General features: G+C 44.9%; 1 protein-coding gene across 3 annotated transcripts; it reads right to left on the bottom strand.

Annotated features, from left to right (window-relative positions):
- Window positions 1-2,048: 2,048 nt before the first annotated feature.
- Window positions 2,049-11,441, bottom strand: AGTRAP (angiotensin II receptor associated protein). Of its 3 annotated transcripts, none has more exons than XM_064730580.1 (5): window positions 11,313-11,441; window positions 5,998-6,032; window positions 5,680-5,791; window positions 4,787-4,985; window positions 2,049-2,788 (listed from the first exon to the last, which is right to left on the bottom strand). In XM_064730580.1, the coding sequence occupies exons 1-5, from the start codon at window positions 11,337-11,339 to the stop codon at window positions 2,682-2,684; spliced, it is 480 nt and encodes a 159-aa protein (XP_064586650.1). In that variant the 5' UTR covers window positions 11,340-11,441; the 3' UTR covers window positions 2,049-2,681. The 3 variants fall into 3 exon arrangements, with proteins under 3 accessions (XP_064586650.1, XP_064586651.1, XP_064586649.1); XM_064730581.1 differs by having other exon boundaries at window positions 2,050-2,788; window positions 5,899-6,032; window positions 11,313-11,369; XM_064730579.1 differs by lacking the exons at window positions 5,998-6,032; window positions 11,313-11,441 and adding an exon at window positions 5,871-5,969 and having other exon boundaries at window positions 2,533-2,788.
- Window positions 11,442-17,114: the final 5,673 nt, after the last annotated feature.

The raw sequence follows: 17,114 nt of genomic DNA on the forward strand, positions 1-17,114 counted from the left end.
AGAGGGAAGGAGAGGTGACTGACACACCTGGGGAAGGAATCTTCAAGGAGAAACCCGGGGTATCTGAGGCAAACAATGACATCACACCGCAACAAACAAGCACACACAGGTAGTCCTCCCTCCGCAGCGCTGCCATCCAAGCACCCACGAGGCAGTAATGGGAGTGAGAAACTCCTCACCCACGGCCGAGGCTCCACTTACCCACTCCGAGAGGCACCGGCGGCACTGCTGGGCCCCGGGGACCGACCACACCGAGCGTCTGAGCCGGCACCTCCTTCGCGGCCACAGCCACCCTCGGCCCCCTCAGCGCCCACTCCAGCTGCGCCTCCATAAGCAGCTTATCCCCCCGATTAGGTCGGTCACCGGGGCTACAGATGGCCGGGGAAAGCCGCTCTGGGCCATGGCTAATTAAAGCCGGGGCCCGGCCGGGGAGAGGGGGGCTCATGCCGGGCGGGAGCTGTGCCTGTCCCGGGCAGTGCCTCAGGACACCGCCATGGCTTCCTCTTCCCCCTCCTTCCCAACCCGAACCCGCCATGGCTGAGGGAGGCACCTGCCCTGGGCAGGTTGGGCTTAATGTTGCGAGTTGCCTGCTCGCCACCAAAACGCCGGGCACAGCAGGACCTGAGGGTTTAAAACAACAAAGCAAAACCAGCCGAATGGAGCATCGCAGCTGTCTGGGTGAGATCTCAGTGAGACCCCCTGAGAGGCAGCAAGGCCATGCTCTGGCACAGCAGCCCTGTGAATCCCCTCACACCCTCCTGAACAAGATGCAAACACTCTTTTCCTCCTCAGCCAGGAGAGGGGTCTGTTTTTATCATCACTTCTGATCTACTGCCCAAAATAGGTATCCTTGAGGCACTGTAAGATCAGTGTTACTCGTGAGGGGTTTGTTCCTATCATCACCTCTGATTTACTGCCCAAAATAGGTATCCTTGAGGCACTGTAAGATCAGTGTTACTTATGCCTTGCTCTGCTTCTTGGAGCTCCCAAATGTACCAAATTTCCCACAGAAAAACGCATGGCAGGTCAGCTAGATGGGTATTTCCCTACCTAGATATGACTGACTGTGCCAACACCCAAACCCACAGTATTAAAAGCAGTGATTTTGTCCTTGGTCCATGGATCTAGGTAAAAAAAGCATTTAAATGTCTTATTCAGGGCTCTGTGCTGTCATTGTACAGTTCTAAAGAGATGAAAAAACCCATTCACATAAAGGCTCTGGAACTCCACAAGCCGCAACAATTTCTGCCTACTCTTTCCTTCTTTGCCATCTAATCACAAGAACAGACCAATTCCTAGTCCTGTGCCCTATTATATGTAAAGTATGAAAGAAAGAATGTACAACACTTTTATGGCATTTACCATGTGCTTGGTTCAGGTACACCAAGAGGTCAATGTGCTTGTGCAGCAGAGGAGTGGAAGCATCTGAAGTGATGGAAATTGGGTGAAATCTGCTTGGTTTTAAAAATACAAATGGTTTCTGGAGGTTACAGCAAAGTCAACAGGGGCCTTGGTTACTGAAGAATCAACACAGCAGAAGGTCTTGTCACGAGAAATGCAGTTGTAAAGTAACAGATATAAACTTTGACAATGAACTTGCTTCAGAAAAATACCTATCTTCCTAGCACTAGAATTCTGCCAAAGCTAACACACTCATTTTCTTCTGTAAATGAATCCTGCTGAAATTTGGTTGTTTGCATGCTTCTGGGGTTTTGTTTGTTTGGTTTTCTTTTTTTAGAATCTTACCTGAAAGCCACAGCAGGACAGATTTATCGTGCACAACAACAGAGTCTGTAATTTGTCACACCCAATGGAACTCACATCTATAGTGTAAATAACTCCATCTTTGCTGAATCCCCATTTTACTAGCCCATCTTCCCACCCACACAATTATATGCAGAATTTTCTACTTCTCAGACTAAATCTTAGGCTAAAAGCCATCAGAGCCCTCTAGACCTTCCCCTATAATGACCCTCCCAGACTGCCTGGCTACAGTCCCAAGCCCTCAGGAAAAGCTACATTTTCAAATGAGACATAAGTGACCAGAGTAACTTTTTCTAACACAGAAAAACTGTGTTCATTTTATAGTTTTCTTAGAAAAATGTAACATTTCAACTTCTGTTAAGACAATCAGCTGAAGGCAGAAGGACATTTCAAGGCACAAAGGATCTGTAATCTACATTCAACAGTCATTTTAAGTATCCTAAAGGACATTCAACTTGCATAAAAGCATCAGTTAATAAAACCCAATACCAGATCCTGGGAGCACAAGAAGTTAAATAATGCCATCAAAAACAGCTCTTGGGAACTCCCAGGTGTTTCCTGGAAATATATTGCATAAAATCAGGCTAAACTGTGTTGCTTTAGGGCAGTCCATGAGCCTTTTAAAGATTGCTTGTCCAGGAGTGCTTTGAGTGGTTCTCTTATAAAGAAGAGGAAGCACAGTGGAAGACTGTAGGAGGTGCATGAATCACATTTAGGGGGAGGGAAGAGAGTACTGGGATTACACCGTGCTTAACATGACACCTCCAAAATCTTCTGGACTTACTGCACCACCCTAGCCTTTAGGCAGGCAAAAGAAATATCAGCTCTTCTCTTATTTTCCCAGTAGCAGGTGCTGCTCAGTGGGAAGAGGAAGGCTTGGCTGGGCAAGGGCAGTGTCAGTGCTGGCTGCAGGGTGCTCAGTAGGGTGGCTGGGCTGCCTTGCTTGAGGAAGGCCACTGTGGAGCAGCCTCTGGCTGATCAATGGGCTCGTAGCTGCTGCTGTCCCGGCCTGCACTGCTGACACCTGAAAGAGATGGAAGAGAACAAGCTTGGCACAAAGGCAAAAGCACAAGAACTGAATGCTCTAGGAGAAACAAACAGCTCAGGAGCACATATTTTACCACTCCCCCAGCATCTGTGGTCTGTGATCCTCACTGAACAAGGGGTAAGAAAAGTCATCCTTCCAACATGCCTGTTCTTGCCTTGAGAACAGCTCTCTTAGCAGCCACATGGATGTGTGGAAAGCAAAATTCACAATACCCCAGAGCAGCACAACAGGTTCCTGTAACAGTGCATTTCAGCAAGATAAAGTGTATGAGAACTCAGGGGAAAATGAACAGAGCCAGAAGCTGCAGGAGCTGTGGCCAGCTGACAGCACAGATTTAAAGGAATGCTACATCCAGGAACCACTCTTCCCAACAATGCAGCTATGCTCAATTGTGGTACCAAATTTGAGTCCAGCTGTGATCCTAACTGCACCATGAACAGTTTGTCTGTGCAAAATCATGTTACTGTCCAGGGGATGAGCAGGGAAAGAAGAGGCAGAGAATATCCATGGACAGCTCTTTATCTATGGGCATTTGCCATGGAGAGAAGGCAACTTGGATCACAGACAGCCACCAGACTATGAGGGGTTTGCTCTAAGCAGCAAGGATGCTCCCAGGCAACAAAGAGGGACAGTGTAGAAGGAAAACAAGACAGAAAAGACCAGGAAAATTTTAACACTACTGAGTTCAAAAGAAAATGCCAGATAGCAGGAAAATAAGAGGAAATTTGTTAAGCACATTCATCACAAAGCAACACACAGTACTGAAAATCTTGTAAGAAAGACAGTTCAGGAGAGGATATGAAACTACAAAGTGTCTTAATTCCCACCTGTATGTGAGAGGAGACTCAGTTTGGCATAGTGTGGTTGAAAAGAAATGCTGCCAAATCCCAAGCAGAGATGAAACTCCTCAATGATTCCAATACTTTCTATACACATACTGAATCCCAATGACAAGCACAGTGAGCAGCTAATAAAAACTGACACAAAAAAGGCACTGCAGGTGACTCACATGCCTCCTGACCCAGGAGACATAAGACATATCCATCTGGATTTTCACAGGTAGCTGGCAGAGATGACTCCACTAGCAGAGAGGTGCAAATATCACTCATGGTTTCTTTCCATGGCTTCTCCTCCCCTGCAGGTTTCCCCCTCTTTTCACAGGAGTGTGATCTTTGCTACCACCAAAGCTTCCAGACACTGTAATGCAGGTACACCATCCTTTTGTCTGGCACAGCCTTCTCAGGATGACAAACAGAACTGTGACAGGCTGCAGGTTTTGCCAGCATGAATTCAAACAACAATCCCTGGCAAACAATCAATCCCTGGCAGCTGCCCAGGCATGAATTACTACCAGGAATGCTTGGCAAAGCTGACCAAGACCCAGAATATCTAGCCACAGCCCATCCTCTCTGGCAAATCTTCCACGTTATCATTTTCAAATACAACCAGGGGAAAAATTAAATGTCTCCAAGCTAACCCACATCAGGTAAACGTTAGTGCTATTTTCCATGTGAGGAACAAAGTCCAAAGCAATCAAGGTAAATAGGACATGTGAGGCCCACATGGAGTTAGAAATCCAGCTTTATTTCCCTCTTGTTCATAATCCAGCCAGAGGAAATACTGCCTCTACTTTCCCCCAGAAGGAAAAAAAAATGGGTTGACAAAGAAAGGACACCCAAAAATTTCCAACAAACACACAGAAATGCAGGAGGAGAAGGAGAGGAAAAGCCTCTCAACACCATTGTGGGCAAAATGTCAAAATCTTCAGTTCTGCAAGGGGAGAGAGGAAGAATATAAATTTAAGGCCAAAGACACACCAGAAGGACAAAATGGGATAACAAACATGAGCAAGACAGAGCAAGCACTGTCTGCCTGGAGTGAGGGCAGAATCCAGTTACACAGAGCTCAGGCTGAAGTGCAGGGCAGCCCTGAGGAGGTGTCCCACACTGACATGGAAGCAGAAGCAGCTCCTACCTATGTTCAAGGTGTACTCTCCTCCACGCTCCCGATACATCCGATACACCAGGTAGCAGGACAGGGGTTTGAGGAGGAGGCTGAAGATGGCCATGCCCACACTGAACCGCCTGGCATCACTGAGGTTGTCGTGGGAAGGGTAGAAGATAGAGATGTGAATGATGTCTGTGAGGACTGTGAGCAGCAGGCCAGTCAAGAACTGCAAACAAGGACAGAGAATGGGACATGAACAGAACAAGGGTTTAACCACTGACAGTGACAGTCAGTATCTGCTTCCTGCAAGATCTGTGTTGCACAATCATCCTTCACCCCAGTGTCACACAGCACTCTTGGTACTGCCCCAGGCAGACAGATACTCCTAGATCAATTATCTTGTATTTCATGCCTTTTCCTGTCAGATATCTTCTCATAATATATTATGATACAATATCTTCTCTCTAGAACTGATATTATATATATAATCATATATCTCATGATTATATAACATCTTATATATCATAAGATATTATGATACAATATCTTCTCTCTAGAATTGTTTATTTTTGTTTGCCAATCTATTCAATATTCAGAAAAAGGTTTTACAGAGCCCCTCCAACTGAAGCATATGAAACATTTTGAATCCTCATCTGGCCTTACAAGTCACAACAGCAGGTTGTGAAAAAAAGGAAGAATCAAGTGTGTTTCATCTCTGAGAAGAAAAATAATTGACAGTGAATGCTTCTCACCATGGTTTACAGAGTTCATAGATTTATGAACTCTTAAAAAAAAAACCAAACCCACCCAAACAGGGAGTTTCTGTATTGGGAGCAGCTGAAAATCATCACCAGCTCAAGGACTCTGCCCTCCACCCTCTTCCTGGGCAGCCTGGGGGAGAGCAGCACTTTTACACTCACCATCGTTATGGCATCAAGGGAATCTCGCTGCACAATGGCCCAGATCCCCACTGCAAGGACACTGAAATTTCCCCAGGCATAGGAGACAGGCAACATGTAATTCATGCATCCCCTGCCAAATGAGACAAAAAAAATCCAGCTCACATTCACAATAAGCCTGCAACAGTTTGGTTTTATCCCTGTTCCCATACCTCACTCTTAGATTTAGGATTTTCTTACAAACAGGCACAAACAGGGAGTGCTGATTCCCAGGGAACATCCCATTCCTGGTTTGAAGGAACACCCTCTTCTCCCCCAGGCCAGACACTAATCACTCACCACACTGTGAGCAGCCAATGCACCAGAATGATAGCCTATGAAAAAAGAACAACAAACAGGAAGACAGGTTAGCATGTTGGGAGAACTCTGGGAGGATCAGTGTGAAATGGCACCATCTTGTTCCCAAGGGATGGCTGCAAGAGTGGCTTGGACCCATGAACCAGTGCAGAAAGATGGTGAAGCAATTGGGACAGTGAAGACAAAGCTATTTTTCTGCACATCTGTTGCTGAGTATGTCCTGTGGTGCTGCACTGTAGTCATTCACTCTTCTTGTCATCTCTGTCAACATCTGATTCAGGGACCACTCAGCCTTTTCTAAATGGGTTATTAATTTTGGAACTCCAGAAGGGTTTGCACAGAAAGCCAGGCAATCTGATTAACACTGTGCTAGCAGTTTATACATGGCCAATCTGGCATCCCACCACCAAAAAGCCCATGGATAGCCATGCCTGCAGCTCCCAGAATTTCAAATCCTTCTTTTACTCCCTTCCAGTCTGTGCAGAGCAGTGGTCCAACCTCACTGCAGTATTAACAGACCTGAAGGCTCCTTCCAGCACTCTGGGAACCTGATCCTGCCAGAGCACACAGCTTTTCTCTCCCACTGAAGCCACAAGGTCCAGTTGCCAACAGTGCCCTGAGCAGCAGTAAGATAATGCTGTCACAAATTCTGTGCAAGTGTCCTTAGTTATCCTGGTCCTTGTGCTTAATGGGACAAATCCAAGAAAAAAAGGATTGTACCTTAATAAGTGCTACAAGGATTCTCTTCACCACCACTTGCCATTTTTGTAACCAAGGAAACAAACCCTACATGTTTATTCAGAGAGCATATGGGAACAAAAATATATCACTTCAGGCTTTTTCTACATCTATAGCCTGCTGGTCACTCCAGCAAAGGGAGATCACTCATATTTGCTCTCTAAACATTTGTGAAAGCAAGAATTTGGAAGACAGGCTCTATTAAGAGCCTCACTAAAGAAAGGCTGAAGCCTGGACATATCAGAGGATCCATGGGATGCAGGTAAACTTTCATTTTTTCCTAGCTGTGAGAAAGGCTTCAAATTGGCATTTCTGCTGACCTTGGTATTAAATAAACCAAACCCACATTACCAAAACCCCTCTGAAGCACGCTCCCCCCCACCAAAGGAAAAAAAAGAAAATTGGGAAATGAGTACACAGCAAAAGCCTAAGTTACTCAGTGGAGGAAAGCTGTATGCAGATAGGAGTAGTGAAAAACAAACAAAAAAATTAAAATCTACTGACACCCTGCTAGATTCCTTGACTTAAAACATCTCTCTATGCTCTAACTGAAAACAAAACTAGTTGCTGGAGAAGAGAGTGAAGCTGTGAAGCTGTGACATAAGTGCAGCACAGTCAGGACAGCACAGGGGTGGCCCAGCTGCTGGGCCCACACTGCTCTGCCAGGACACCACAATGCAAATGATTTCCTGCTCTTCCTTCACTGCACTGCCCCATCACAGCTGCTGAGCACTCACACACTTTGCTGTAACTTCCAACACTGCTTAGACAGATTTTTACTGATTAATTTCTTTACTTGTTCATGAAAGCTTACAAAATGCTTCACCACCCCTCATGCTTCCCCTTCTCCCAAACTGTACCACAGACACACTGGAAAAACTGCTCATCAGTAAAATACAAGATATTCCTGGATATGAGAATGAAGACATGCAAATAGTGTTTACTCAAGAGACTATCACAACATCAGGAAAATTCTTAATTAGGTAGTATTTAATTGCATGTTACATACCCTCAAGACCCCTCAAAGCTCACCAGTTAACATAATTAGGCAGGGTGAGTTTTTTTAAAAGCTGTCTAGATCAATACTGCAGTTACTAAATTATGAAGTATGTTTAATCATCAGCATAAAGGGCTGATACTGTGAATGACTGCTGAAATAAAACCAAGATATTCCCTTTTTAGTTATTTATCCAATTTACCTGACAGTTCTTCAGCACACTATGGAATTGGCTGGTGGTGTTGGTATGCTTTAACATAGAAAATATAGTGTTAATGAAAAACTACAAGTTACTATGTGAGATTAGTTAATTTGCAGGCAGTCTCCTGATAAAACAGCAGAAGAATTTAAAATGTGTCCATCTATCCAAGGACTTAAGTATGTAGCTAAGACAGACATACATTTCTTCTTTTGAGAAAATAACTCCAAAGTTATTGATGAACTAGTCATGAGAGCAGAAAATAAGAAAGGTGGGTCCTTTGTCTCCATCTCTTCTGGGAAAAAGGATGGCTTTGTAATTAAAAGCACCCCATTGGAAACTGGGGAGAGCTCAGGAGAATTCCCACCTCCTCTGCAAATCCCAGCAGGCGATGGAACTAATTGCCAAGCATAAAAAGAGCCTAGGTCTGCCAGGGTCTCATTAGATGGGAAACTCTTTGGAACAGGAACTCCTTTAAACATGCTTCAGCACAAGATTGCATTTTGACCAAGTTAAAAATGAAACAGTTCCAAATTACAATTATTTTCTTGTTGTATCTAAATTTCTATTTTCCAGTGAGCTCGCCTACTCTGTGAGTGACATTCACCTGAGAACACACAAAACCAAAATAAGAATCTGAGTGGCCACCTGTGAGGATGCTCCTCATTATTATAGCAGAGTGATAATAATGAGAGTGCTTAAGCAGTGGGACAGGCTGTCCAATGGGGCTGACATGGCTCTGTTCTTATTTTAAAACTCAGCTGATTTTTGAGTTGAGCTATTTGATCTAACTTTGCCGTTTGCCTTGCTTTGAGTAGGAGGTTTAATCACATGCCATACAGACATCTCTATTATTCCTTGCTTCTGTGACTTAGCATTTAGAAATGCCTAAGCACAAAATGTGTGTTTCCAGGCACATGAATGGTAGGGCATTGTCCAGGCTTGATCAAAGTCAAACGTTGCATTTCGAGGCTCTGCATGATTATTTCAATAATCACAGGTGTCAAGCTGTCATGGCAAAAGCATGGCTGTGCTGTTCCCCCATGTTTTGCTGGGCATGGCTGTTAGAAATGAGCCAGTGGATCCTGTTCAATGAGCATTCCCCACCCACTGCAGGGCAAAGCCTGCCACCTTAATTTTACAGCTCTGCAAGGAGCTTAGAGCTACCCCAAGGCTAAGGTACTGCTACATTCTGGCACAAACACAGCTCAGTCATGCAGCTTTCTTGGAACCACTTCTATCACAAGGCTCATCTTCATCATCTCTCAGAACCAGTAAGCAGATCATGCCAATGAATAGTAGCAGTGTGTGATATTTCCAGGCCCCTTCTGAGTAAGAATCTTCCCCACCTTTGTGGTATTTTATAGGGAATCAGAATAAAGTGTAGGTACAACTATTCACTCCCAATTCCTGTCTTTGCAGCTCAGAGCAGAAGTGGCAGACCTGTCAACAAGGAATCTCTTAATGCTGAAAACAGTTTGCCCAGGACAAGCTCACACTTATCTAGCAAGAGATTGGGGAATGGTTGTCTGAAACAAGGAAGAAAGGCAACATTTTAGTTTTGTTGTGTTTGTGACTCATTCATTGAAAAATCAGTGTTTTTCAGCTTACCTATCTCCATTTCCCTTGGTAGAACATGTATTTCGTGTTGGCAAACTTTTTAATGAAATGTCTTTAGTTTTCACTGTTGTTTTAGCATGGGAAAAAATAATCAAATCGAGTTAAAAAACAAAGCAGAAGGCAAGATCTTTTAATCTTCCTGGTGCCCTGGGAATCACACAGTAGTCCAAACTTGTCAGAGCAAAGTATCAGCTAGTTTCCAGAATGTAATATAATCCATCCACAAGCTGGGTCTTGAAAAATCCATTTGCTTACTTGCCTCTAATGAGGGAAGTTGCTTTTCTTGGTGAACTAGTAAGAGGGGTATTCATCATTATAGGAACACCAATCTTTTCTTTAATACAGCCACATGAAAGCTGTCCTGTACAAAGCTGAATTAATAATAAAGCTGAGATAATACTATTGTCCCATCCAACCCATAGGCAGCCTGGTCCAAGGCCACTGCTCACAGCTTAAAAAATCAGCAAAAAAAGCCCTGATGTGATCTGTGATGCTTTCAATCTCTGGGCAAAGCTTTAGCCAAAGATAGCACCTGAACCATGCTGTATTAAATGAAATCACAAAGTAGTGAAGCCGGGAAAGGACACAAACACCTAGAAATCTCAGGGCTCTGAAAATGTGAAAGACAAAAAAATAGAGGAAAATGTCACACGTCTGGTAGCATAGAAGACATCGGAATCAAACATCAACATCAAAAGCTAACAGTGTGATTTTAACATCCACTGGCCAGAAGCAAGGAAGTGTTTCTTCCAAAAGTGAAAAATGCTACGTTACTGTTTAGGTCTCTTATATTTCCTTCCTGTGGTTATCAGATATTCACTGAAATTTCCCAAGTGCCCACAAGTGGAGCCTGCCCTACCCAGCAGAGAAGCAATTGCAGTTATGTATCAGATTATAAGCCTCAAGTAAGTGGGCTTATTTTTCTAAGATACTTTGCCTGACAAGCAAAAGCTTTGTCTCCTCAGGATCTTGTGCAGTGTTTATCTTGGCTTAGCTCTGGTCAGCTGATCCAGAAACCTCCACGGACACTAGTTAATAACTTCAGCAATATCCCTGAAGTAGGGGCAAACTTTGGAGTCATCACCTGGTGGATTTAATCAAGAATCATAGAATACATTAAGATGGAAGGGACCCATCAAAATCACCAACTCCTGGCCCTGCACAGGGCACCCCAAGAATTCCATCCCGTGCTTGAGAGCTTTGTCCAAATGCTCCTTGAACTCAGACAGGCTCGGTGCTGTGACCACTGCCCTGGGGAGCCTGTTCAATGCCAGATCACCCTCTGGGGAAAACATTTTCCTGACAGCCAACCTAAACCTCCCCCTGACTCGGATTCATGGCCTTCAGAACTTCTGTAGCCTTTGACCACGTGATAAAAAAAGCAGAAACTTCAGTTCTTCCTCCTCAGAGGGCTCTGGTTTTCCTCCTCAGAGGGCTCTGGTTTTCCTCCTCAGAGGGCTCTGGTTTTCCTCCTCAGAGGGCTCCATTCTCCCCCTCGGAGGGCTCGGTTTTTCCTCCTCAGAGGGCTCTGGCTTTCCCCCTCAGAGGGCTCTACAGCTCCAGCAGGGCCTCAGCCAGGATCTGGAGCAGGCACTCGGCCGGAGAACATGCGAGAGGAGCAGGGTACAAGGAGGGCCGATCCGATCCGAGCGCCCGGGGGGCTCAGCCCGCCGCAGCCGCCCCCAGCCGCCCTCCCGCTTCCCCGGCCCCGCTCCCGAGCCCCGGGGCAGGGGAAGCCCCTACCTTGAGGCTGACGGCCGGCAGCTCCATGGCAGCAGCCCCGGGACCGCCGGCAGGGCCGGGCTCGGGGACGGAGAAGGGCGGGAGGAGCCGGGACACCGCCCCCGGCCCCGCCTGGCCCCGGCCCGGACACGGCGGGCGGTGCGCGGCGGCTCTGGGGCGCGCCCGGGTATGGAATTTGTATGGAACCCCCCATGAGGGGAGGGAATGATGCATCTGATTCCATCTTATCAGAAGGCTAATTAATTACTTTATTACACTATATTATTTTATACTATATTACATTACATCTAAACTGAATCTGCCAAGCACTCCGCTGCGCTCAGTCTCGTGACTGTCAGCCGACAGTCCCGACACACACACCCTGACAGGCCAAGGAAACAGAACACCGGCACTTTGGGTAAACAAGCTCCATATTGCATTCTACTTTGGCACAGCAAATTACAAGAATTGTTTTTCCTTTCTCTGAGGTTCAGAGAATGTGAAACCCAGAAATATTCTGGGGAAGAATTGTGCCTTGCTTTTCTCTGTGAAGAGAAATGTGGCTACACAGGGGACCCTTGCTGGGGTTCGCTGAGTTGCAGCTGGTTAGAGGTGTTCCAGCCAAGGAGGCAGCCTGGCTGCTCTGCCTGACTGATGTGAAGCTCACAGCTTCTGATCTCATTAATGCCTCGAAGGAGGGTGCCACGAGGATAGTGCCAGACTCTTCTCTGTGGTACTCAGTCACAGGATGGTGGGCATAAACTAAAACACCTGAAGTTCCAGCTAAACGTGAGAAAGAACTTCTTTACATTGAGGGTGGCTGAGCACTGGGACAGGCTGCCCTAGAAGGGCGTGGAGTCTTTCTGGACACATTCCAAACCCAACTGGACACGTTCCTGTGTCACCTGCTCCAGATGACCCAGTGGCAGGGACCTGGACTAGATGATCTCCAGAGGCCCCTTCCAACCCTAACATTCCTGTGATTGTGTTTCAAAAGCCACCATTAAGTTAAAAATATGCATATATCAGTTTCTTGGCTGCAAACACCCAGCCAAAGTGTGCACAGATCAGTTTGTTGGCTCCAAAAACCCAGCCAAACTCTTCCATCTGTTTGCACATGCAATGCAGTGAGACAAGGTTGGACATTATACTTTGATTGTAATCAGTGTCTGGAAAAGCTAATGTGTGCAAAGGACTTAGCAGCTTTCTGCAGGAAGAGAGTTTTTGTGCATATATCAATGGTGTGACCAAAGAGTAAGGAGTGACAAAGAAACTGTTGATAGACACCAATAAAAAAGTTATTTTAAGGTGCTAACTGTGCTCAGCTATGTCACCCAACAGCTGAGGCAAGTTAAGGTGAGTCTCAGGGGTTGAGCCAGGTAGCTAACATGGCTGGCAGGTACTTAGTTGCTTCCTTTGGCCCTGGATTTTTCCCTAGAACTAGATGACTGAACCCTTTGCCTAAAAACCTGGTACAAATAACAAGTTCTTCATTTCTTATTCCGAAAGAAACCTGGTTTCATTTCAGGGCTTGGGAAGTTGATAAGTGACCAATTCAACCACACCCAGTTCAGCTATAACCATTTCCTGTCCACTTCATACCAGCAGCCTTCTCTGCAGGTCTAGCAAATGAAACAACAGAACCCAGAGGTCAGGATGACATTTCTCAAACCCTCCCATCCTTGCCTAATGAATGCTGTCTGCAGTGTAAGGCTGCAATGTCTTACTAGGTTCGTTCCTTTCTTGTCATTATTCCCTCTTTGAGAAAAGATGGGGCCTCTAAGAAAGTAGCTGGGTCAGAGGTTCATTGCAGAAGTTGGATGTGGAAATGCATGAGTCATCCCTCAGTCTCATTTCCAGTTCAAGGAGTGAGAATTGTGCAGTGCTGAACTTGCTGTCAGACATTCTCAAACCAGCCACAAATGTAGTGCAATCCAGCCTGTCCTTGACCGTGTCCTGAGTGCTATTGACTGCTTACAGCAGCACACTTCAAGATTTCCCAAGGCAAAGCATTAAATGCCAAAATGAAATTACCTAGAAAATGCTAGGAAGCATCAAAATAAAACTGACTGGCTGCATAGCTCAGAACAACAGTAAAAAAAACCCAAAAAGGCTGTGAAAGTCCCCTCAGGAATCTCTGAATATGTCACTTTCAAATGAAAGATTGAAATATAACTCATCTATTGCCACATGACACATGAGCTGTGCCTTCACCTCCATTATTGTGTCTTGCAGGGAAGTTCTGTCTCTATCTACAGAAGTCGTGGTATCAAATGAGATCAATGCTTGTGGCTCCAGTAATGTCAAGTGTCACTGTCATATTTTCTGAAAAATCCCTTTGCCCTGGATTCTTCTCCTGGGAAGCTGAGAAGCCTCAGAGAAAAATGAAAATAATAATTATCTGATTGCTTCTCCTGTGTTTTGCTGCTTTGGAATGTGTTTGGAGATTGTTTATCCAACAGGTGGTTGTTTCATTGGTTTCATGTGAATTGTTTTAACTTAATGACCAATCATGGTCCAGCTGTGTTGGGACTCTGGAAGGACTCAGAGTTTTCATTATCATTCTTTGTGGCCTTCTGCAAATATCCTTTCTATTCTTTAGTGTACTTTTAGTATGCCATTCTTTAATATAATACAGGATCATAAAATAATAAATTAGCTTTCCAAGAACATGGAGTCAGATTCTCAATTCCTCCTTCATCCTGGGGACCCAGAAAATACCACAGTCAAGGAATGACTGGATTTCAACATAAATGACAAAAATATAGGACACTTGGGATGGGGGGAAAGACAGAGAGACTGAACAGCCATATTGTTGGCTAGTTCTGTGTGTGCAGTGCACTAGGATGCCCTTCTGCCAAGACAGGTATCTATCAAAGGAGAACTGTTTGTTATGAAGATAAATTCCATTATCCCATGTTGAATGATAAGCACTGTTAGAATCCAGCATCATGTGGGTGTCACCCTGTTTTTTTAAAGTTTTTCTAAGCCTTCTGATGTTTATATTCTTGTGATGAACTTTCTCACGCACTTCATGTAAAGTACTTATTGTTTTGCATTCTTTTATGGAGGAGGAGAAATTTGATGGACTGTTGGTTTCTCCAGTGTCATTGGAGAGGTGGCACTGTCAACCTCCAATCCACTGCCACTTTTGGAAATTTATAAATGTTGTAGTCAGAAATTAAACTTCTCTCTTTTTTACCTTGGGGAGCTGTGTGTCCATGTTGTTTTATTTCATGTCCTACAGTGACAATGTGGGTGTCTTTGGTCCCTTCAGCATTCTCACTCAGCCTGAGACAGTCTCATTATCATTTATGCACCATGAGCCATAATTTGAATTGATGTATCCTCTGTTTAATGCAAAGCATTTCCCCTTGTACAATAAAAGCACTTGATTTCATTTTGTTCATCATTGTATCATGCAGCTAATTCATCCCTGCTTATTATATCCTGGGCTTGCTTGTCATGGGCTCAAGGGACTTAGGAATTATCTCATGGATATGAAACAATGAGAGCTATGACTGACATTATGCATTTATATGTCTCTCACACCTGTGTGATCTGGGGGTTGCTTGTTTTTTATTTCTACTTTGTGCTGGTGCACCTTGTAAATTTTCCTCTCTGTGTAACCCACTGTGTCTCTTCCCTTCCCCAGGTTTGATAAAGCAACACAACATGGTGAGGAAGATAAGCAGCAAGTTAAAGGAGGCCTGCAGGGAGGAGCAGGTTACCCAGGAGACTGGATACAGAGATTTTTGTGACTAGAAGACTGCTCCAAGTGAGTTCAGCTCACTGCAACCAATACCCAGCAATTAGCTGCTTTATGCAAAATCTGGTGTTTTTAAAAATCTATTGGTTTGCCTTGTGCAGACTGAGTAAAAGCCTGGATCCCCTCCTGATAGCATAAAGGTGAGGCTAATAAGGCAGAAATGCTTTCCTTTGCATTTTCAGGACACTGTACCCTATGAAAGCAATTCCATAGGGTTAATTCCACAGGGTTAATACAATTGTTCCTGCTGGCCCTTGGAGGTGCAGACAAGCTTCCCCTCTCTAGGGGTTCAGTCTGAAGACATCTAAAGGCTGCAGCTGACACCAGTGTCTCTGAGTTTTGCCCCTGGCTATGGGGCTGAGAGCAGTGAAGGCACCACCTCAGCACAAATTTATATATATCAGCCACAGAGCCTTTCTGAATAAGCAGTGAGGAAGGGCATATAGAAGTTGCCTGGCTCTACAAACTCCCTTTTAAATCCCAGTGGGAAATCAGCAAACAGAATCATTATCTGGATTGGAGGGGAATCTGAAGGCATTTTGTAATGCTGATGGAAAGCCTCCTCCTGCAATTTCACTGCAATTTCACTGGCAAGGTGATCTGGGGAGTGGAGAGGGTCACATTAATGTGGTGTCCTGACAAATGCACTTGGAAATCCTTCCCATCTCAGCAGCAATGAGCTGCTCCTCTGATTTTCTAAAATCTAACTAAAGCTTTGAGATATCATTAAGAGACCACTCTTCAAGGTTCACTGGCACTCCAGAAAATGAACTGACACACCAGAAGTGGTTTTATGGAGTGCATATGCTCTCTCAGAACATTCCAAGAAAACAACAGCCCTCGGGTTTTTTTGATAAAAAATATGAAAGCAATGTTTTTTCCAGGCTTCATGTAGCAGAGAATGACTGGCATGGATGTGAACAATTTGGTACAGCATGGGTTTCAAATTGAAGCACTTTCACACACTGTGGATTTACAGCAGGGTAATTACTGGGGGAGGGAGGGAAGAGACCGAGTTTCAATAAAACACCTCCAAGCAAAAATGAATGCAGACTATTACAGACCTGAGACAGAACCATTCCCAAGTGTTTTAATTTGTGCTTCCACTCCTTGCCTGTCTTGCAGTCATAATTTTGGCAACTGCCAGCAACATCCCTGAGATTCAACAGCATTGTAGAGCAGGCAGCTGCTGAAATGATTATGTCAAATCAGCATGCTGTTCTCTCTTTTCCATGTTTAATGATTCTCACCCTTGGAGAGCAGTTTAAGGTGATGCATAACCCTTGGACTCTCAGAGGCCACTAACAGCAGTAGCTGTAGAACAGGACTTTGGGTGGGACTGTGTCACTCACCTTTCTTGCATGCATGCTCTGTGATTAACTTCAGAAATTATTGCACAGAATCCTGCTCTGGCTGGTTTGGGACTGGTCCAAAGTCCTTTCAAGACAATAGACAATCTTGCAAGAGCTCTGACTTAAATTCTCTGGGGGCAGCAGAGAAGCTGAGTGAATTCTTATTTGTGTGAATTCTTAATTTGAGTTTCTTAAACAATCAGTTGTGAAGAACATCTAAATCAAGCCTTGCTTGACATTTGTGTCTCTCTCTTGTTCAGACCTAATGCCCCCAAAGGCAAAACTTACTGACAGCACTGTGGCTATGAGATACTGGGGAGAAAGGGGAAAGCTGCTAAAAGCAACCCATGATGGTGATGCTCTGCAGCTGCTGTCACAGAGTGGCACTAAGAGCTTTGCTGAGCTCACAAGTGGGTTGGGCTTGGGCAAATGCTGCCCTGGGGTTTTATATCACAGGCTGCTCTTGCATTCCACACCTTTGCACGTTGTTCACTCAACAGCTTTCCTTTGCACTGCAATTGTGAGGTCAGGAGTTGATCTGGCTGACCCATATTTCATGCTGATTCTTTTCACACTGCTGTGGTTATGCAGCGTGTGCCTGTGCCACTGCTCACCCTCCCTGCTCCACCTCTGCCACAGCACAGCTTGACTCAGCAGCAATGACACCTGGTCACAGGCTCTCCTTCTGAAACCCCAATGTGA

Source organism: Zonotrichia leucophrys, chromosome 21 (assembly GCF_028769735.1).
Source record: "Zonotrichia leucophrys gambelii isolate GWCS_2022_RI chromosome 21, RI_Zleu_2.0, whole genome shotgun sequence".
NCBI lineage: Eukaryota > Metazoa > Chordata > Aves > Passeriformes > Passerellidae > Zonotrichia > Zonotrichia leucophrys.

Bases quoted from the DNA above. Each gene is read 5' to 3' on its own strand.
- AGTRAP (XM_064730579.1), bottom strand. From the start codon at position 5,938: ATGTTCCCTGGGAATCAGCACTCCCTGTTTGTGCCTGTTTGTAAGAAA. The intron at 5,792-5,870 runs GTATGGGAACAG...CTCATTTGGCAG, and splicing joins ATCCTAAATCTAAGAGTGAG to GGGATGCATGAATTACATGT. The intron at 4,986-5,679 runs GTGAGTGTAAAA...CCTTGTTTGCAG, and splicing joins CCCTTGATGCCATAACGATG to TTCTTGACTGGCCTGCTGCT.